The 23,513-nt window shown below is 41.0% G+C and overlaps 1 protein-coding gene across 1 annotated transcript in view; it reads left to right on the top strand.

Moving 5' to 3' along the window:
* Positions 1–862: 862 nt before the first annotated feature.
* Positions 863–23,513, top strand: part of LOC137273324 (pre-mRNA-splicing factor ATP-dependent RNA helicase DHX16-like) — a 31,035-nt gene continuing 8,384 nt past the window's right edge. Inside the window, exons 1-8 of the mRNA XM_067805911.1 lie at positions 863–1,176; positions 2,580–2,708; positions 3,181–3,263; positions 8,841–9,006; positions 16,642–16,814; positions 19,078–19,414; positions 21,795–21,983; positions 22,431–22,541. Of these exons, the coding sequence (XP_067662012.1) occupies positions 979–1,176; positions 2,580–2,708; positions 3,181–3,263; positions 8,841–9,006; positions 16,642–16,814; positions 19,078–19,414; positions 21,795–21,983; positions 22,431–22,541 (1,386 nt within the window). The 5' untranslated portion in view covers positions 863–978. The remainder of the gene's footprint in view (positions 1,177–2,579; positions 2,709–3,180; positions 3,264–8,840; positions 9,007–16,641; positions 16,815–19,077; positions 19,415–21,794; positions 21,984–22,430; positions 22,542–23,513) is intronic.

The raw sequence follows: 23,513 nt of genomic DNA, 5'->3' as shown, positions 1-23,513 counted from the left end.
ATACTGCTGCCCCTGACTATCAATACAAATACATCAGTGAAGATCCAGGTTAAAATTGACTTTCAGTAACCCATGCTTGTCGTAAGAGGCGACTAGCGGGATTGGGTTGTCTGGCTCTTTGACTTGATGGAACACGCCATCGCATCCCCATTTCGTAGATCGATGCCCATGCTGTTGATCACTGGATTGTCTCTTCCATACTCGATTCTGTACAGATTGCAGTCATACACCTGGACTATTGCTGAGTAAACTCATTCAGCGCACATACATGTCCAAGAGATTGTAATATTACTACTGTACGATTACACAGGAACTGCTCAAGGCGACATATTCCTTAATTGTTCATGGCTCCCCTTTCAGTCACTAGTTTGGCTGACCTTTACGACATAGCTTGGACATTGTTGGGTGACTAGAAATTGTTTCAAGGCAAATTTTCGTTTCAAGGGATGATATGAGCATCTAAGTCGCTCATTTGTCAAATATGTCTTTCATCTGTCGTACACGGTATTTTATCAGAGTTACGTGGACCAATCAAAACTCGACATTCTTACATGAGGCTAGATAACATTTTATACCGCGCTAACTGTTTGATTTCACGTAATTTCATCATGGAAAATGGTACTGAAAACATCTATTCTACCATGACTTCAGCAATAACTGGATTGTGATTGGCTAATCTCATTACATTACATACCCCAGATTTTCCCGCACCGTGTGATTTTTTTAAAAATCCTAATCATAATTTCGTTATATGTCTCTGATTTTCCAACACAGTATGTTATCTCCTAAGTGTACGTTGAAGGAGGTCAGCAAGTCTATTTGGAGCGGCCCTACATAATACGTCATCAGTATGCGTGTACACAAGAACGACCACTGTGCGTTTTGACAAAATGGCTGCGCCCATTGAGCACAAGTCAACAAATATGAGTTTTTCTTGAATTTCCTGGGAGGATATCAAACGAAAGGTCCACAAAGGCAATGGCTTCTATAGAAACGTGGGTAAATGACAAGCTCCACGATCTACTAGGCATATCCGACAAATATATCGGCCAGTATTTCGTTGGACTTGCAGCAAAGTCAGAAAGTCATGCCGAATTCGTCGAAAAACTTCGCGAAACGGGAGCAGTGGATGTTGACGAGCAAGTGACACAATTTGCAAAAGAATTATTTAATCGGGTGTGTATGAGAATTAACATTTGTCGCGACAATCTTTCGTGTTGTCCACTCTCATGAAAGAGTCTGAATCTCACGAAGGGAACGATTGTTCATATTGAGCAACCCATATTATCACTAGAGGGTTTAGGTACAGACCCGTGCCAGTTGTATTCGGACACTTGGCGTAATTTCCATAGACTTATATGTTATTTCAACGTAACATAAATAATTTTCATGAAGTGAGTTTAGGATGGATCTTTGTAAAATATGACAGACAACTGTGAATTCTTCTAAGCTCTACATACTTTCCGTTCAGTTTTCCAACTGACATAACATTCATCCACTCGTGTATGATTCCACAACGTGCAAACCCCATAGACTGCCATGTTGAAGGAGTTCTTGACACTGTACATATGTTGATTAAATTTGCCATTCGATAAATATGCAACAGAAAAAACAAAAATTGTTTATTTTTTGGGGTTTTTTTTGTTTAGGGTTTTTTTTCCCCTTTTCTTTCCTTTCTTATATATTTTTGGTACTTAAGATGATCCCTCACAAATGTGCAAAATTTGACTTGGATCTTACGGAAATTTAATTCATGAAAATTATTTGTGCTTCAATGAACTGACATCTAAGTCTATGGAAATTATGTTAAGTGCCCGAATATAACTGGGAGGTGTCTGCAGCTCAATGTAGCATAAATAATTTTCATGAAGTGAGTTTAGAATAGATCTTTGTAAAATATGATAGACAACTGCTGTACATACTTTCCGTTCAGTGTCTAGAGACATACCACTAGAGAGCTGAAGGCAAGTAGTGATATATCGAGACAGTGGTAGAGCTATAGTACAGTGTTCATGAATAGCACTGACCCTCTGACAAATCTGGCATATTCACCAGTGGTCAGATAGAAATCACCAACCCACCAGCCCCAGTGTCTGACTGAATATTTCACAATGTCTTTGTATGAAGTTGTTAATCGTGGCATGTGACACTTGGTTGCTGTTTAGAAATCTTATGTTTGTTATCATATAGTGTTAATAATTTCAATGCCAATTACAAGAATTGTTAAATCTGGAGTGTTTGTTTAATTTTAGTCTGTGGGTCCTGTCAATTTTCATTGGGTCAGACAGACATCTGAAACTTACAGGACCCAATGTCCTGTTACTTTGAAAGACCATCGTGAACACTGTAGTACACTAATTGCTCTGCAGCAGACAGGCATCGCTGGCTGCTGCTGCTCCTGGTAAAATGCACTTTATCCCTGTGCTTTCCAGTCGTGTGGTTGTGAGTTACTCAGTGTATTTGTCGTGTACTCAAACACCTTATCAGAACATCTCACAATCAAACACTAAACACAGCTGGTTTTCCTTAAGTTGTAAAATGAACTTTAAAATTTCATATTGTTTCATCTGTTCCTGAAGGTTCCTCATAAGAAGAAAATTGAGAGAGCCTTAACAACAGATCAACATCGCCAAAAAGAACTAGAACACAAGAACAAGACATATACTTTGTTGTCTGAAGATGACGAAGATGTTGTGCCTGCTGCAACAGTAAGTATACTGTTAGAGACTGTGAGAGTATGACTTGTTAATGTATCCCGTTTCTATTACACCAGCATCTTTCACTTCATTGTGACAATAATTGGATGTATAGTTCTGAACTCCAAGACATGGGGACATGCGTTAAGCGCGAACATGGTAAAGATGTTGACAACTCACACCACCATTAACCTTCCCCTTGTTATGAAGAAATTTAAACATGTTAAAGTGACGTCACGAATTCGAATTGTATTTTAACACACATTCTAAAATGCATCGCTAAGAAATCAAAGGCACTCAGTACTTTATCATCTGATAAATTATGTCTGTGCCTTTGACTGAAGTTTGATCTTTATCAGCCGATATGGAACACTGTTTGCATTATATCTCACTAAATTACCATTCTAGTCTGCAGCTAAGTACACATTTGCATGCAGAACTGAGCAGGATGGCTTGACTGATATAAGCTTTTTCTGTATTACAGATGCCAAAGAGAAGTTCAAAGGAGAAAAAAAGAAACATTCGCAAAAAGCAAGAATCATCTGAGAGCAGTAGCGAGAGTGACAGGTATTTATCTCAGTATACTTGCACAGGAGTTTTCAGGCCATCCAGTGAGTTCTGGTGTGTGTAATAGTAATATTTACGGACATGTTCATTAATCAGAATAATTAATGTATGCATTAAGTAATAGATCTCCAAGGAATGTAACTGATGCTAATTTGAGTATTTATGTGAATTGTAATCTTTGTGCTGATGCCATGGTTGTTGATATTATCTCCTATGAATGATGCAAATAAAGATATGAGCATATAATATCATACTTAAAATGCTGCTGGTATGACTGTTTGTATCACAAGGTTGATACAGTCTATTTATCATCCAAAACTGTGTTCCTCAGGAGATATCACTTGTGTGAGATCAGACAATATCTCCTAGGAGATATCTCTTGAAAGTAGGTTTTGCACAATGATGATGATATGAGCGTTCATATCCTCTTCCAGGAATGATGCTGATATGAGTGTTTATATCATCTTCCAGGAATGATGCTGATATGAGTGTTCATATCATCTTCCAGGAATGATGCTGATATGAGTGTTCATATCATCTTCCAGGAATGATGCTGATATGAGTGTTCATATCATCTTCCAGGAATGATGCTGATATGAGTGTTTATATCATCTTCCAGGAATGATGCTGATATGAGTGTTCATATCATCTTCCAGGAATGATGCTGATATGAGTGTTCATATCATCTTCCAGGAATGATGATGATATGAGCGTTCATATCCTCTTCCAGGAATGATGCTGATATGAGTGTTTATGTCATCTTACAGGAATGATGCTGATATGAGTGTTTATATCATCTTCCAGGAATGATGCTGATATGAGCGTTCATATCCTCTTCTAGGAATGATGCTGATATGAGCGTTTATATCATCTTCCAGGAATGATGCTGATATGAGTGTTCATATCCTCTTCCAGGAATCATGCTGATATGAGTGTTTATATCATCTTCCAGGAATGATGCTGATATGAGTGTTCATATCCTCTTCTAGGAATGATGCTGATATGAGTGTTTATATCATCTTACAGGAATGATGCTGATATGAGTGTTCATATCCTCCTCTAGGAATGATGCTGATATGAGCGTTTATATCATCTTCCAGGAATGATGCTGATATGAGCGTTCATATCCTCTTCTAGGAATGATGCTGATATGAGTGTTTATATCATCTTACAGGAATGATGCTGATATGAGTGTTCATATCCTCTTCTAGGAATGATGCTGATATGAGTGTTTATATCATCTTACAGGAATGATGCTGATATGAGCGTTCATATCCTCCTCTAGGAATGATGCTGATATGAGCGTTTATATCATCTTCCAGGAATGATGCTGATATGAGTGTTCATATCCTCTTCTAGGAATGATGCTGATATGAGCGTTTATATCATCTTCCAGGAATGATGCTGATATGAGCGTTCATATCCTCTTCCAGGAATGATGCTGATATGAGTGTTCATATCCTCTTCTAGGAATGATGCTGATATGAGCGTTTATATCATCTTCCAGGAATGATGCTGATAAGAGTGTTTATATCATCTTCCAGGAATGATGCTGATATGAGCGTTCATATCCTCTTCTAGGAATGATGCTGATAAGAGTGTTTATATCATCTTACAGGAATGATGCTGATATGAGCGTTCATATCCTCTTCTAGGAATGATGCTGATATGAGTGTTTATATCATCTTACAGGAATGATGCTGATATGAGTGTTTATATCATCTTCCAGGAATGATGCTGATAAGAGTGTTCATATCCTCTTCTAGGAATGATGCTGATAAGAGTGTTTATATCATCTTACAGGAATGATGCTGATAAGAGTGTTTATATCATCTTCCAGGAATGATGCTGATAAGAGTGTTTATATCATCTTCCAGGAATGATGCTGATATGAGCGTTCATATCCTCTTCTAGGAATGATGCTGATAAGAGTGTTTATGTCATCTTACAGGAATGATGCTGATATGAGCGTTCATATCCTCTTCTAGGAATGATGCTGATATGAGTGTTTATATCATCTTCCAGGAATGATGCTGATATGAGTGTTTATATCATCTTACAGGAATGATGCTGATATGAGCGTTCATATCCTCTTCCAGGAATGATGCTGATATGAGTGTTCATATCCTCTTCTAGGAATGATGCTGATATGAGTGTTTATATCATCTTACAGGAATGATGCTGATATGAGCGTTCATATCCTCCTCTAGGAATGATGCTGATATGAGCGTTTATATCCTCCTCTAGGAATGATGCTGATAAGAGTGTTTATATCATCTTACAGGAATGATGCTGATATGAGCGTTCATATCCTCCTCTAGGAATGATGCTGATATGAGCGTTTATATCCTCTTCCAGGAATGATGCTGATATGAGCGTTCATATCCTCTTCCAGGAATGATGCTGATATGAGTGGTTATATCATCCTCTAGGAATGATGCTGATATGAGCGTTTATATCATCTTCCAGGAATGATGCTGATATGAGTGTTCATATCATCTTCCAGGAATGATGTTGATATGAGTGTTTATATCATCTTACAGGAATGATGCTGATATGAGCGTTCATATCCTCTTCCAGGAATGATGCTGATATGAGTGGTTATACCATCCTCTAGGAATGATGCTGATATGAGCGTTTATATCATCTTCCAGGAATGATGCTGATATGAGCGTTTATATCATCTTCCAGGAATGATGCTGATATGAGTGTTTATATCATCTTACAGGAATGATGCTGATATGAGCGTTCATATCCTCTTCCAGGAATGATGCTGATATGAGTGTTCATATCCTCTTCCAGGAATGATGTTGATATGAGCGTTCATATCATCTTCCAGGAATGATGCTGATATGAGTGTTCATATCCTCTTCCAGGAATGATGCTGATATGAGTGGTTATATCATCCTCTAGGAATGATGCTGATATGAGCGTTTATATCATCTTCCAGGAATGATGTTGATATGAGCGTTTATATCCTCTTCCAGGAATGATGTTGATATGAGTGTTTATATCATCTTACAGGAATGATGCTGATATGAGCGTTCATATCCTCTTCCAGGAATGATGCTGATATGAGTGGTTATATCATCCTCTTGGAATTATGCTGATATGAGCGTTTATATCATCTTCCAGGAATGATGCTGATATGAGCGTTTATATCATCTTCCAGGAATGATGCTGATATGAGTGTTTATATCATCTTACAGGAATGATGCTGATATGAGCGTTCATATCCTCTTCCAGGAATGATGCTGATATGAGTGTTCATATCCTCTTCCAGGAATGATGCTGATATGAGCGTTCATATCCTCTTCCAGGAATGATGCTGATATGAGTGGTTATATCATCCTCTAGGAATGATGCTGATATGAGCGTTTATATCATCTTCCAGGAATGATGCTGATATGAGCGTTTATATCATCTTCCAGGAATGATGCTGATATGAGCGTTTATATCATCTTCCAGGAATGATGCTGATATGAGTGTTTATATCATCTTACAGGAATGATGCTGATATGAGCGTTCATATCCTCTTCCAGGAATGATGCTGATATGAGTGTTCATATCCTCTTCCAGGAATGATGCTGATATGAGCGTTCATATCCTCTTCCAGGAATGATGCTGATATGAGTGGTTATATCATCCTCTAGGAATGATGCTGATATGAGCGTTTATATCATCTTCCAGGAATGATGCTGATATGAGCGTTTATATCATCTTCCAGGAATGATGCTGATTTGAGTGTTTATATCATCTTACAGGAATGATGCTGATATGAGCGTTCATATCCTCTTCCAGGAATGATGCTGATATGAGTGTTCATATCCTCTTCTAGGAATGATGCTGATAAGAGTGTTTATATCATCTTCCAGGAATGATGCTGATATGAGTGTTCATATCATCTTCTAGGAATGATGCTGATATGAGCGTTTATATCATCTTCCAGGAATGATGCTGATATGAGTGTTCATATCATCTTCTAGGAATGATGCTGATAAGAGTGTTTATATCATCTTACAGGAATGATGCTGATATGAGCGTTTATATCATCTTACAGGAATGATGCTGATATGAGCGTTTATATCATCTTACAGGAATGATGCTGATAAGAGTGTTTATATCATCTTACAGGAATTATGCTGATATGAGCGTTTATATCATCTTACAGGAATGATGCTGATAAGAGTGTTTATATCATCTTACAGGAATGATGCTGATAAGAGTGTTTATATCATCTTACAGGAATGATGCTGATAAGAGTGTTTATATCATCTTACAGGAATGATGCTGATATGAGTGTTTATATCATCTTACAGGAATGATGCTGATATGAGCGTTTATATCATCTTACAGGAATGATGCTGATATGAGCGTTCATATCCTCTTACAGGAATGATGCTGATAAGAGTGTTTATATCATGTTACAGGAATGATGCTGATAAGAGTGTTTATATCATCTTACAGGAATGATGCTGATATGAGCGTTTATATCATCTTACAGGAATGATGCTGATAAGAGTGTTTATATCATCTTACAGGAATGATGCTGATAAGAGTGTTTATATCATCTTACAGGAATGATGCTGATAAGAGTGTTTATATCATCTTACAGGAATGATGCTGATAAGAGTGTTTATATCATCTTACAGGAATGATGCTGATAAGAGTGTTTATATCATCTTACAGGAATGATGCTGATAAGAGTGTTTATATCATCTTACAGGAATGATGCTGATATGAGCGTTTATATCATCTTACAGGAATGATGCTGATGAGAGTGTTTATATCATCTTACAGGAATTATGCTGATATGAGCGTTCATATCCTCCTCTAGGAATGATGCTGATATGAGCGTTTATATCCTCCTCTAGGAATGATGCTGATAAGAGTGTTTATATCATCTTACAGGAATGATGCTGATATGAGCGTTCATATCCTCCTCTAGGAATGATGCTGATATGAGCGTTCATATCCTCTTCCAGGAATGATGCTGATATGAGCGTACATATCCTCTTCCAGGAATGATGCTGATATGAGTGGTTATATCATCCTCTAGGAATGATGCTGATATGAGCGTTTATATCATCTTCCAGGAATGATGCTGATATGAGCGTTCATATCCTCTTCTTGGAATGATGCTGATATGAGCGTTTATATCATCTTCCAGGAATGATGCTGATATGAGCGTTTATATCATCTTCCAGGAATGATGCTGATATGAGTGTTCATATCCTCTTCTTGGAATGATGCTGATATGAGCGTTTATATCATCTTACAGGAATGATGCTGATATGAGCGTTCATATCCTCCTCTAGGAATGATGCTGATATGAGCGTTTATATCATCTTCCAGGAATGATGCTGATATGAGTGTTCATATCCTCTTCTAGGAATGATGCTGATATGAGCGTTTATATCATCTTCCAGGAATGATGCTGATATGAGCGTTCATATCCTCTTCCAGGAATGATGCTGATATGAGTGTTCATATCCTCTTCTAGGAATGATGCTGATATGAGCGTTTATATCATCTTCCAGGAATGATGCTGATAAGAGTGTTTATATCATCTTCCAGGAATGATGCCGATGACCTGGATGCAGACGAGGACATGGACTCCGACTCAGACCCAGACGAGGCTCAGCGGCAGCTGGACCTGAAGGAGCGAGATGAGTTTGCCAAGAGACTGAAGGACAGAGACAAAGAGAAAACACGAACTGTAACATCAAAAACCGACAAGAAGGTAGATTTTGTTTTCATTTGTGTGAGGGGATATTGGGAGCTGCATCTAAAGGATGTTACTTTTCTTTACTTACCATATGCTATAGCATATTACCTCAAGCTTCGCTTAGCAGGAGATCTGTCAGAGTTGAATTGCTATTCAATCTTGAATGGCTACCTCGAATTCGACAACTGTAATGATACAGAAGTATCTGGATCTCCCCACTGTGCATGCAGGCAGACTCCACAAGAACTTCACTTTTACTTCAAGCGTTGTCTTGTCTAGAAGTGTTTGAGTTGCTACCTTTTTTCAGCTAATAAAGTTTGATTTACTGCGCTTTTGCTCTGATTCCTTTTACAGGTTCTTGGTTTTGGTGTAGGTAATATTTTTCAATCTTCGTGTCGGTTATAGCGTATAAATTCGTTATCGTACACTCGTTGGCTACCTTGGACTAGACATGGTCGTGTGTCTCTTATTTTGGATGTTGCCTCCGTAATTTTATGTGGATCAGTTTTGTTTGTCGGCGGTTTGATTTCTGTTGATAATTCTTCCGCCGTATCTAAGCTTTTGTGTTTCATGTTTTGTCACATGTTGCTGTATCTAGTGTAATTTTGCTGTTCTTATTGGAGGGGCAGCCATTTCACTTGTCAATTGCAAAGCAGCTGCTGCATATGCCAGTGGAGCAGTCCATTACGTGGTATAGGGTGTTCTTCATTTATCCTTATTGTCACGTTAATATTTTTGTTTTGTTACAGTAGTTGTGTATGACACGACACTTGTGCGTAGTGTTTAAAGGCCTGAAGTCTGGTAAAGATCCTCACCCCTGGTGTCCGGATTGTTCTGCGGTGTCATGCACCCTTGAGCAGCGTTGTGCGGTGTGTACGAGATTGATAAGTGCAGCAGAGTTTAAAGTTCTCCTGGCTGTGGTTAAGAAGAGGAAAACTCAGAAGTTATGCAAGATGTCCTGTTCGCCTGCGTCTTCATCAGGATCCAGGTTGTCGGCACCTTGTACACCGGAGTTACAGACAGCACTGGAAGTGCCTGGGTCAGTGTCTGATGCTTCCTCGGAGCTGACGCTGATGCAGACACTGATGCTGTTGCTGATGTCAATTCCAACGCTGACGCCAACTATCCAGGCTAGGGGTTGGGTAGACTTGTCAAGGCCAGACACCCTAGCACACCCAGAGGTACAACGGATTCTGCGATCGTTGCTAGTACCTGCCCCTTTGATGACGTCGGGCGCATCTCAGGAGCTGACGTCGCCTACTACTAGTGCTCCACCGTTGAGCCCGGACATTGCAGTGACGCCGAGAGAAGAGCACATCCGTTAACCGTCTGTGGGCACATCTCAATCAGCTGGAGATCGGCGCCAGGGTTGGGCACATCGGCGTATTGAGCGCCAAGAGGCACGACTACTGTCACGAGCGCTAGAGATCAAGATGCACAGAGGCAGCTGGTCAATGAGCATTCAGAGCGCGCGGGTGTTCATCGTAGGAAAAGGAGCAGGCGGTCACGATCCCGTTCGGCGTCACCTCTTACAGCCAGGCAGTCTGCGCATAGGAAACAGGCGCCGGAGCGCAAGCCAGGCGTATCTTGGGATGTGGAGGAGGAGCAGTATTTTTCCCCCTATTATGAGGAAGACGCTGCTCACATGGAGGATGAGGAAGGCTTGTACCTGCCGCGTTCTGCAATATATGATTGGAATGCTGACAGACTCCCAGATTGCCCTTTCCCATCGTCATGTGTGGACAGTGCCAGGGCTCTCCGGAGTTGATCCGGAGTTGATGATTCCGCCACATCCTATGGTGGCCGACGCCATATCCTGCTTTAACGAGGACTTTGCCAAGTTGTCATTAAATTCCACGATTAGGGCACCCAGGTTGAAGAAACCGGACCATAAAGTTCACAGTCTTGATTTTGTGGACACTGGGGCGGCATAAGATGAGGCCATTAAGAGACTATCCTCCAACTCCACATATATAGTATATGATTCCAGAGTGCAAGCAATTGATACAGAGCTGCGGCGTATCCTGAAACCGATCTAAGTGCTAGTGTCAGCAACGTCAGCGGCGGCTGTTGATTTGCCTGAAGTTAACAAGTCCCAGATGGAGCATTTGATGTTATTCCTGTGGCAGGGCAAGGTGCTTCACGACCTGGTGGGGCATGTGACAGAGCTGGAACACGTGGCAAGGGGAAGAAACACTATGTCCCGAGGAGGGAATCTGTCAGATTCGCCCTTGCCAGAGGTCGCAGCCAGGTCAACGTGGCAGCCAATCGTCGCAAGCCTACAGACTCAACTAGGGATGCCCCCACCATCCCCAGCTGAGGGAAGGGGAAGCGCCCCTATTCAAGACTACTATTTGCTGAGGTATAGATCATCAGAACTCCTGATCAAAGTTTAGTGTGTGCCAGACCTTCATCAAGAATGTTGTCAACAACACTACAAGTACAACCCTCAGAGAGTCTACTTTCTATGCAGGCATCTACAACGTCTACATTCAACACATCAGATGCTTCTGCGAATCAACCACTGCTGCATGCACTGCAGTCACTGGACACCAGCCTCTTCATGCAACAGCTCAACACTCACATGATGAATCAGATTTTGAAGAGGAACGGAAACGCCAGTCACCAGCTACACCTATAGTCGCCCTACATGATGGTTCTTCGGCTGCACTAGGTCCATCAGATGAAGAGGAGGCATCATATGAACACTCCCGTCACAGAAATCATCACCATTGGCTGTATCATCTCATTACAGTCTGAACAATGCATCCTGCGTCGATTCAGCAGGTCCACATACTCAAGTATTCCACTACAGTTGCAAGGATTAACCGAATACATTCTCTGATTATCAGAGACATCATAGGCATTTGTCATCTTTATCAGATGAGGACTCCATGCGCAGTTCTCCGTCCAAACCACAGAAAAATGGTCATCGTCAGAATCATCTCAACCAAGAAGTTGAAGTCATCTACATCCTCCAAGACTGCTAGATTATCGCTGACTCAATAGACCAGCTCTTCTACGAAGTCCTTCAGCAATGACATCGTCCCACTTGATGAATGAGCTGCCTACAATGAGCCTCCACTCCCACTCCCTGAGGTACAGAGCATCAGCAAGATGACTCAACATTCAGTGGCTGCTAGACCTTCATCAACTGCATCTGCAACAATGCTGCAATTTTCAGAGTCTACTATCAGTGCAGATATCCATGGCATCTACATGCAAAAAGTTGGCTGCACCTTCTGCAAATCTACAGCTGTTTCATGCACAGCAGCCCCTTGACTCACCACCCAGCCTTATGATTTGAAGAGGAAAGATATCATCAATCATCCTCCTGCGTGAAGGTTTGACAGCTACTATAGTTCCGTCAGCTGAAGAGGATGCAGCGTGTGAACGCTTTCGTTCATGAAGATCATCACCATCATCACACTCACATGTGTCCCGCTACAGCTGCAATGATTCACCGACTGCATCCCCTGATTGTCACAGTCATCGTCATCGTTCATCATTTTTGTTAGGTGTGGACTTGTGCGGAAGCACTCATGGAATAACAACCACTCCACGGATGCACACAGACACGAAGATCAATCTGAAATTCAACACAGGGACGACGCTCAACGAACCCTTCTGACTGCTCGCAAATGAGATGACTCATCATACATGGATACACATCACCGTCCTACCTTAGAGGAAAAAGAAGTTGAATCGGACTTAAAAATTACATCTTGGATTATGACTGGGCTAGACCTAACTTCACCATTGAAGGAGTTCAATGCCACCCTCACCTTCAAGATGATCAACAAAAACTTTGACCTTGCCCCCGATTACGCTGAAATATGCAGTACGGGACAACTTATCAACAACCCTTCATACTGCAACAGAGTATCAGACCTTCCCCCCGATTACGCTGAAATATGCAGTACCGGACAACTTATCAACAGCCCTCCATACTGCAACAGAGTATCAGACCTTCCCCCCGATTACGCTGAAATATGCAGTACCGGACAACTTATCAACAGCCCTCCATACTGCAACAGAGTATCAGACCTTCCCCCGATTACGCTGAAATATGCAGTACCGGACAACTTATCAACAGCCCTCCATACTGCAACAGAGTATCAGACCTTCCCCCCGATTACGCTGAAATATGCAGTACGGGACAACTTATCAACAGCCCTCCATACTGCAACAGAGTATCAGACCTTCCCCCGATTACGCTGAAATATGCAGTACCGGACAACTTATCAACAGCCCTCCATACTGCAACAGAGTATCAGTATCAACACATTCTGTCCTTCAACACTCGGAGATTTACTCTAAAACTGACTTGGCAACGTCACTGAAGCACCTTCAGCGCTTCAGCTGGATGGGTTCCCCGCATGCTTCATCAGGACAACACAGCATGAGATACAGGTCATCACCATTCAACACGACATCTTTCACAGGAGCATGAACGCATGCATGCAAGAATGCATTCGGGGAATGTGAACTATTCTACTAGCCCGAGAATGGGGAAGGAGCATTGCAACGTTTGCTGTTTAACATCAGAAGACTCCAACTTCAAAGAGGATAAGATGATCTTATCTACTCTACTGACTTCAACAATTCATCTGCAAGCATCTGGCACTTACATCAGGTCATCATACACCAGCAGCAAGGTATTCAACAAGATTAATTATGACACCTCATTGAACCCGGTTACTTCAATCAAGCTGTACCAAGGTGAGGAAGCATAGAAATTGCTTCACAACATCTGTATAAGATGACAATGGTATTATCTTCATTTGAAGAGTGCTGACACATCTACCAGGAGGACAATCTACCTACATAAGTATGAAGTGGCAGAAAGTTTTGTAATGATAATTTGTCTGCAACAATGATGATGTTACATCTGGAATCTGATTGGTACTTGAGAGACAACACCCTGCGCAGCAGAATGCAGCCTTATCAGGAAGTTGTCAAAAGATGTAAACACTTCCAACATTAGAAAGACATCATTTACAACCTTGACAGCAGTCTACAGCATCATTCGATTGTCTTCACGAGGCATAGAGGTGTCATATTACTGGAAGATTACTTCCAGACGTCAGAGTTGGATTTGACATAAGTTCTACATTCTGGGGATGAAGAATCTTCACAACACGGAAGTCTTTAGACAAGATTCAAGCCATGATACCACAAGCTGTAAACTCGCCGTTACCACTATGACAGTGGCAGTGTCTTCTCAGTCTACTCACCTCAGCGCAGCATTTGACCCAAAGGGGAAGACTACACCCATTGCAACTTTTGCACTGGGACTTATTTGACAGAGCTGAACTGCAACAGTCATCTCCACGAAGATGCGCCCTTACAAGGTTGGGGTGCCCACATAGACAACAAGGTAGCAGCAGGAATTTGGGCAAACATACTCTGCATATCAACCTCCTGGTGATGAAAATTGAAATCAATGCAGTACGACAGTGATCGACTGCATTGAGGAACAGACTACTGATGGTCCACACCAACAACTCCACCGTAGCATTCTACATGAACAAGCAAGGGTAAACGGCTGCTACAGCTAACCTTTCATCTCTTAGACATCGTTGATAACTTGAATCTCTACATAAAGGCACACCATATCCCAGGTGCATGCAGCATCATGGTAACTATGCTCGTTCAAGCTGTAAGACCAACACGACAGATTTAAGACACCAGCATGGGACTTGAATGTTGTACTCCAACATCTCACCAATGACACTTACAAGCCTCTAGGTTGTACATCCTTCAAATTCAAACTCTTGACACAGGAAATGCTGTTTCTGCTCGCCTTAGCAACAGCAGCATGGATGTCAGAAATACATGCTCTGGACTTCAGTCGTACACAATTCGACACCAATCATTGTGAGATTTTGCACATAGGACTGCAATGGGATTTTTTTCGCCCAAAATCAACTGCCTGGTCAACCAGTAGGATGATACCACATCCCTGCATTATCAACAGTCCTTGGGCCATATGATACACGGGATTTATCATTATGCTCAGTCAGAGCATTGAAAATATATCTTCTGTGAACTAAGTCAAGGAGACAAAAGTTCAAGCGTCTATTCATCCTACTATCTAATGATACACCTATGGAAGTATCCCACAACACCATCTCAGTATGGATGAGAGCCATTATACGGAGGACAAACATAGCAGCAGGACTTGAACCTCCACAAACTTCCAATTCACATGAAGTAAGAGGCTTGGCATTGACACCCACTCTATGTGGAAATTGCTCACTTACAATGATAATGGAGGGCTGCTTTTGGAAATCATCCACAGTGTTTGCTAACTACTACCTTCGAGACACAGACACCAAGACGTCTCAGCCACTCATCAGTTTGGGCCATTTGTTGGAGCGCAACAAGTAATGGTTCCACAAAGGCGCCAAGATAAACTAACCCCTTTTTGTCATAAGTTATGATGACCCTGTACTTGTAAAGTACATACTTGTACATGAAGAAGGGTCTAAACTCTATGATGAGGACATCATGAAGAAAGAATTGCTATAGGTAACTAGTTGGAGGAAGAAACTAGTATATCTAAAATCTCACTCTTTGTCACATGACTTGTGGGGACCAAGACACTCTACAGAGCACAATGGTTGAGAGTCCATGCACACGTTTAGAACAGGCTAGCATGAGTGATTATGACTCTGTACTTGTAATGAAGACACTTGCACATGAAGCTGGGTGGTGACTGGTCTTGATAGAAATCTTGGCACACAGTTGCTCTAGACACTAGTAGGATGCTAGCTGTTCCATATATCATCACATTCCAGTCAACAATTGCTTCAAGAGAAGACAAGTTCGAGTGGATGTGATCCCCCCATCTCACAGATGAATATAGTTCCCAAAGGGGGAAGTACTGGATGTACTTATATGGCAGTCAACAGAATCTAGTGTGGCCTGACCAAACGCCATTTCCGTCAGATTCTGTAAGCATAATGAGCATGAGTTAGGATAAGGAAAAATGCGTAGTTTTCAGAATAAAATTGATATTTTATACTTATCCTGACTGAAGGTGTGAAGCCCTCTCAACCACCCCTCTCACGCACACTGAATTCACAGTAATTTTCATGCCAGGCTTATGAGATTTTGGAGAGTGTGACAAGCGTGGCTGGTCATGTGACCATCAATTAGAAGGGAACTTCAAAGGATTTTTAGTGTTCCACTATCTTCACTTAGTGGGAGGAGATAAGCATAATAAGCATGAGTCAGGATTAGTATAAAATATCAATTTTATTCAGAAAATTACATCTTTCAGTTGACTTAAGTGCTGTATGTTAGCTGTTGTTAGTTGTTAGCTTTGCTTACTGAACGAAGACGTGTAACATGATAAAAATTAAGAGTTTTTCCTTCATTTTACGACTTTTGATAATAACCAAATGGTAGCTTCATATTGCATGGTAGCTTCATATAGCTTAGTGGTTCAAGTATTCACTTTTCAGGCCAGTTGATTTCCCCACATAGGTACAATATGTGAAGCCCATTTCTGGTGTCCCCCAAGATATTGCTGGAATATTGTATAAAAGCGGCATAAAACTAAACTCATTTGGTTGATAATAATATGGCTTGTTGGTTGAAAGTGAAAATTTATTGTTTCTAAACTTGACATCTATGTTGCAGGCATACGAGGAAGCCAAGAAGCGTCTACAGCTGGAGACAGAAGACAGGAAGCGCATCATCCCAGAGTTGCGGAAACAGTCACGTCGTGAGTACCTCAAGAAGAGAGGTCATGACAAACTGGAGGACCTGGAGGCTGAGATCCTTGATGATGAGTATCTGTTTGAAGGCAAAAAGTGAGTAGTGATGAATATATATGTATTCCTGTTTTGCATGGTGTCAGAAAAGGGCACTAGGGGTAGGAACCATATTAACCTGCTAGTTTGGGCAAGTGGCACATGTTATGACTATTTTGATATTATGTACAAGGATGCATTATTGCTATATGTGTAATACCCAACATCAGATGACATGAATGGCTTGGCGATGAGGTGGCCCAGTTGTTAACACGTTTGCTTGTTAGTCTAAATTCCTGGGTTCAATTCCCAACATGGTCAAAATGTCTGAATACTATTTCTGGTGTCTCCCGCCATGATATTGCTGGAATATTTCTGTAACAGCATAAAAACCAAACTAGCTTGCTTGCTTGCTTGCTTGCTTGCTTGCTTGCTCACTAGCTCGCTCAATCACTCACTCAATCACTCAATCAATCAATCACTCACTCACTCACTCACTCACTCAATCAATCAATCAATCAATCAATCAATCAATCAATCAATCAATCACTCAATCAATCACTCAATCAATCACTATGGTCTTCCCAGTACAGTGTATATATTTGGTGGCTAAAGCCTCTCATGGTATCTTCAAATGGTGGGTTAGCCCAGTGGTCAAATTGTATTTAGTGTCCACCCGTCCCCTCTGCTAAAAGCACAGTGTCAACTGTTTTGGTGCTGATCCGAACAACCTTAACTAGAGGAAGGTCCATAAATAACCTTAACCACAGGTTCAAATATATATGGGTAACTTGGTTCCAACTTGTGGCAAAGGACAACCTCAAGAATAAAAGTTTGATCTGAAGTTTATTATTACAACAACAACAGAGCTACGTATGAGGTTAGAATGAACATGAGAAATAGAATTTAAATATAATCTCCGTATTCACACAATGGAGATATAACAAGCCACTAACGTGGTATCACACCTGAGGTATAAACTTGCCCAAACCCCTTACAAAATACACTGAGACTTATTTGAGTGCTTATATCACCATGCACAAGTGTATAGAGTTAAAGGAGTTTTACATTGCTCAAAAAAAATTGTCTTCTTACAGAATACACTGTGACCTATTTGAGTGCTTATACCACCATGCACAAGTGTACAGAGTTTTAGAAGATTTACATGGTTCTCGAGAATATTTACTCGAAGCCAAAGTATTGATTTGATACGAGTCAGTTAATGAATAAGTGAGATGACTAATAGTAATAGTTTAGACGGTTATGTCTAAATAGGAAAATTCGACAAGTCAAGGATATCAAAAGATAGTCGATTAGGGATACATAAACAGTTAAAAGACTCTTAGTCTACCGTGAATTATTCCGAAATTGAATACACCACAGAGGAATTTTACCAATAAAAGGTTAAAGTATTCTTATAATAGGATTCACTACACTACACAGCTGTTACACCCGATAATGGCATAAAACAGTACTGGACCTACCGTCACATAGAATCACATCCAACACATAATTCCCATAAATATCTGGTAAGTGAATATAATACCACCCACTGGTAGTTCAGTCCAAAAATGGAATCAAGTTCCCACTATCTGATTATCCTGAATGTCTTGGTTAAGGAACGCTGAGTCAGCAACCAACTCATGACGACATGTATTATGTCTGAAGGCGAGATTTTTACTGAGTAACGCTAACAAGCGTTCAACGTATTTTATATGAGAGGCGCGGACGTCAAAGTAGACAACGTCAATCGACGTTAGGTTATTCTTCAGCTGAGGCCAAAGTGTGCTGTGTCCAACCCGATAAAATTACTATTATGAAACAATAACAAGCCGTAATAAGAAATTCTTAACACCATTACAGAGTTCACGACTTGAGGAATCCTATCGTGTAAGGACAGTCAACAGTAATGCATTAAACAATAATGCGTGACCGACCTTCACGAAAATGATGAAGTTACCAGTTCAGAAAATAACTCTGTTACAGTTAGAGATTAATGGATGTTAAAACACACCTGAAGAGTAAGCCACAAACACAGGCTACCAATAGCTATCAATTTGGTAAGTCTTACATAGGGAATAAGCGACCAAATAAGTCTGTAAATAGAACCTTGTCGAAAACAGGTCGCCATCGACCAAAGGGAGAGAACTCTTACGGTCAATCTCGTAACACAACCAAATCACTTACAAGGGACCGTTTCTTTCAGAATTTAGATTAATGACAAAACAGAGATGCCATATATTTTGACAAGTTAATTTAGAGCAACAGTTGCACTGCATCACGTATATGAGCATCTTCCTGACATGCTGTTTTCTGTCCTCAGTCTCACCAGGAGGGAACAAGCTGAACTGAACTACAAGAAGAAGGTTCTAAAACTGGCCAAGGACCATCGTAAGGCTGGGGATGTTGAGAAGGTGAACCGCTACTACATGCCGAAAGACGATGTGAAGCCACAGGACCGGTATGTGGAGGATGTAACGGAGCGTGGACCCAACTATGAACAGTCTCGATGGGAGGAGGACCATCTCTCCACTGCTCTCCTTAAGTTTGGAGCCAAAGATGCAAAGTCCAAGAAGAAGGTTCAGGAATATGAGGTCATCATGGACGATGAGATTGAGTTTGTGCAAGCTCTCCAGCTGCCGGGCTCAATCAAGGACAAGGTGAGGAAATCATTTCTGTCATAGTACTGCTGGGTAGTCTAGTGGTCCTGTTGGTAGAGTGTTCACTCATCATAATGAAGGCCCAGGTTCTATTCCTGGTGTTGCTACAGTGTTTTAATCTCGTTTCTGTTTTTATGGCCATTTTATTGCTGGAATATTACAAATGATGTGAAACTGTTTAACCAGCTCCTTTAGTGATTCTAAATGCTGATTGGTCAGTTGAAGGCTTATGAGGTCATTAAGCTTCATTGTTGTGAAAAGTACAATGATGTCATTCCAGTGTTGATGATGACACAAGTTGATGCCGATGCAGAATCTGAACTATCGGTTGATTCATTGAAGTTTATTTTTGGGTCGACATTTGTATGTTGTATGTTAATTCTCTTAATGTACAACTATGCATGCAGAGTCTTCTGGGTAAATAAGCTCGTTATTTTACAAAGTTTGATATTAGATCTTGACATTTTAGTTATATTAAACCTTTCAGTCTGGCAACAAAAATTACTGACAACTGTGGTTATATGTTTAGCACCATTACGTATGTTATCGATTGTAATAATGAACACCATCTGCATATTCATCCTTATCCTGACTCATGCTTAATATTCTTATCTCCTCCCTCTATGCGAAGATTGTGGAACGCTTGAAATCCCTTAAAGTTCCCTTCTAATTGAATGGACATACAAGATGTTCCGTTCTGATGTAAGATAATGTACAGTACACTCACCCACTCAAAGCCTCACTTTCCTTCCAATAACGTCACATGACCAACCATGCTTGTTACTCTCTCCTTCATCACCAAACGAGAATGCTTGGAGGAACTTTGGGTCCCAGAACAGTGATAAGGATTCAGTGGCAGAATCGAGGATGCCCCTAAATTGGTCACCCCAGGACTTCAGGGAAGTAATGATGATAAAGTCGATCGACACTTTGACTACCGTCCTCAAGCAGACATCTCAGCGTAACTCCAAGTCAAAGTTTTCCAAGGTCCAGAGAACAAGAGACAAGAAATACGTCTCATGGTGGCAAGAGCTCTTTTTGTCACTCAGGAGGATGCAGGTGCTCCCATGGAACAGGACATCCTGCCAGGGGCGCTAAAGGAGGAAAGCACTGGAGATCAGGTTCAGAATGACTGAAGTCTTCCACCCCCAGCCATTCCTGTACAACCTTCATGAGTAGGTGGACATCTCCAATGCTACTGGAAGAATTGGGGATTATATCATGAGCATTCTACGAGACGGCTACAAGATGATCCCACTACAGGCAGCACCACTCACAAGAGACCCAGCACTCTTCATGTACGTCAGGGATCAACAAGACAAGCTAGCTGACGCCATATCATCTCTACTAGAGAAAGGTGCAGTCGAAGAAGTACACCTGGATCGACTAACACCAGGATTCTACTCCCCAATCTTTCTTGTACCCAAGAAAAGCTCCCAAGGGAAAGTTTCAACTCATATACAACTTGAAGGAGTTAAACAAGGGTTATCTGCCATTATGCCCAGTCAGAGCATTGAAAGTATATCTTCAACAAACTAAAAGAAGGAGAAAACATTTCAAGCGCCTATTCATCCCATTATCTACCAAGACACCTACAGAAGTATCACGCAAAACTATCTCAGTATGGATGAGAGCCGTCATACTGAGGGCCTACAAAGCAGCAGCACTAGAACCTCCGCAAGCCTCCAATCCACATGATGCGAGAGTCTTGGCGTCGACACTCGGTCTATATGGAAACTGCTTGCTAACAACTATAATGGAGGGCTGCTTTTGGAAATCAGACATGGTATTTGCCAACCACTACCCACAGGACATCGCCGCAGAAAATGTCACTGGCATTCACCAGTTTGGGCCACTTGTCGCAGAACAACTAACAGTTTCACAAAGGCACTGAGTTTCACTGACCTTTTCATCACGTGACTTGTTGAGACCAAGACTCTCTGCGGAGTATAATGGTTGAGAGTCCACATGACTAGAACAGGTTCCCAACTCATGGCGTGAAGTCCTCCCAACAGCCCCTCAAAGGCATGCTGAATTCACAGTAATTTTCGTGTCAGGCTTATGATATTTTGGAGAGAGTGACAAGCATGGCTGTTCATGTGTCCATATTGACATTAAAGGGAGGCTTCCTGTGGGTGAGTGTATTGAATGTCCACTTCATTCAGAAGGGAACTTCATGGGATTTTTTGTGTTCCACTATCTTTGCAGAGAGGGAGAAGAGAAGCATAATAAGCATGAGTCAGGATAAGTACAAATATCAATTTTATTGAGAAAATTAAATTGTGAAATAAGACCAGATAATCAAGAATAAATCTTGTACACATTTTTTTGATTATCATATACTATTTGTTCCCTGAGACAAAATCTTTGCTTTTACTAGGACCAAATGCCCCAAATGTCCGAGGGAGAGAAACAGAAAATGACCATCGAGGAGACAAAGAAGAGCCTGCCAATCTATCCCTTCAAGCAGGATCTGATTGATGCTATCCACGCTCACCAGGTCCTCATCATCGAGGGCGAGACAGGGTCAGGCAAGACTACACAGATACCACAGTACCTCAATGATGCGGTCAGTACTTCTCATGTGCTTACCATGAACGCCATATTGAAAAATCTCTTTGTGGCCATTGTTGTTCAAAATGTTGTGAAATGTTGTGTATGTGTTTCTAATCATAGTAATCAACATGCATAGTTTGGGAATATTTTTGTTAATTTTTATGTCGATTTGTTCCTTCATTACTGAGGTTTTCAGTAAAGCTCTTACCTTCCACTTTTAATGGGTGGGCTTTTGGGGTAGCCTTTTGGTAAAAATGTTGAATGTCCCACCGCCCATGTTTGATTCCCCTCATGGGTACAATGTCGTGAGCCCATTCTATTGTCCCTGGTCGTGATTTTGCCTGCATATTGTTGAAAGCTGATTGAAACAGGACTCACCCACTAGACAAATATTATAGATTTCGACCCCTCCAAGGTGGTTAAAATATGATTCTCCATCTAATGGAGATTACTGTTTCAGGGTTTCAACAAAAATGGCATGATAGTTGGATGCACCCAGCCTCGCCGAGTGGCGGCCATGTCTGTAGCATCCAGAGTGGCACAAGAGATGGGGTACAAACTCGGAAACGAGGTGAGATCAAGGCCACTTCCTCATGGCTACTGTTGTAATGCAGAGCTTATGCTTTGTGAACTTGACTTTTCAGAAATTTATAGGAACCAAAAATCATAATATTCAATGTCTATTGTGAAAAACTTCAAAGAAAGTGAATAATGAATTGGAAGTTACCAGTAGTTTACTTGTAAATTCATTGACAGTTTATCAATTCATATCTTCTTGCTTCTCTCAGCCAAAACTGTTTTGAGATCTGTTTATAAAAACCTGTACAGTCAGGCCGCATTAATTTTCTGGAACACTTCTGTTTTTCATCAAAAAAGTTTGGATAGTGAAACGTATGGACCACTGAAACGAGCTTTTATGAACACCACTACAGTAGAGTTACTTCCCTTTGACATGGCAATACAAAAACATACAAACGTATACAAGTTTCAAAAGACTTTATTACATTTTGTAGACATATCAACTTGAATATTCATATAACAACCAATCAATGCATACAATCATGTCTGGATAGATTATACATATGCGTAACAAAACTCACTGGTGAAAGAAGTCTCCAATGACAGCCTGCTTGGCGAGTGGCTTGAAAAACACTTCTTGGAGATTAAGTGTTTGTGGTCGGTCCTTTTCAGCACAATGGATGAAATGCTTGACGAGATATTTCTTGTAGTCGGCTTTGAAAGTTCAGCGATGCTGTGTTTGGGGGCAAGAAATGAACTTTCACGTTGGTCAGTTTGACATTGGCACACTTGTGACTGGCAGCATTGTCACAAAGTAAGGTCACATGTTGACCATGTGATCGCATCTGTCTGTCAAGTGATTGTAGCCAATCACAAAACACATCTGATGTCATCCATGCTTTCTTGCTTTCGGACATACATTGCTGGATTAAAGCCTCTTCCAAAACATTTTGGACATCTAGAACTTGTGATGACAAACGGCTTGATTTTGACCGATCCAGTTGCGTTAGCACACAAGGCGATG

This window comes from Haliotis asinina, chromosome 2 (genome assembly GCF_037392515.1).
Source record: "Haliotis asinina isolate JCU_RB_2024 chromosome 2, JCU_Hal_asi_v2, whole genome shotgun sequence".
In the NCBI taxonomy this organism is placed as follows: Eukaryota; Metazoa; Mollusca; class Gastropoda; order Lepetellida; family Haliotidae; genus Haliotis; species Haliotis asinina.
The sequence above is the reverse complement of the archived record's forward strand: the minus strand, read 5'-3'. Positions and strand labels throughout refer to the sequence as shown.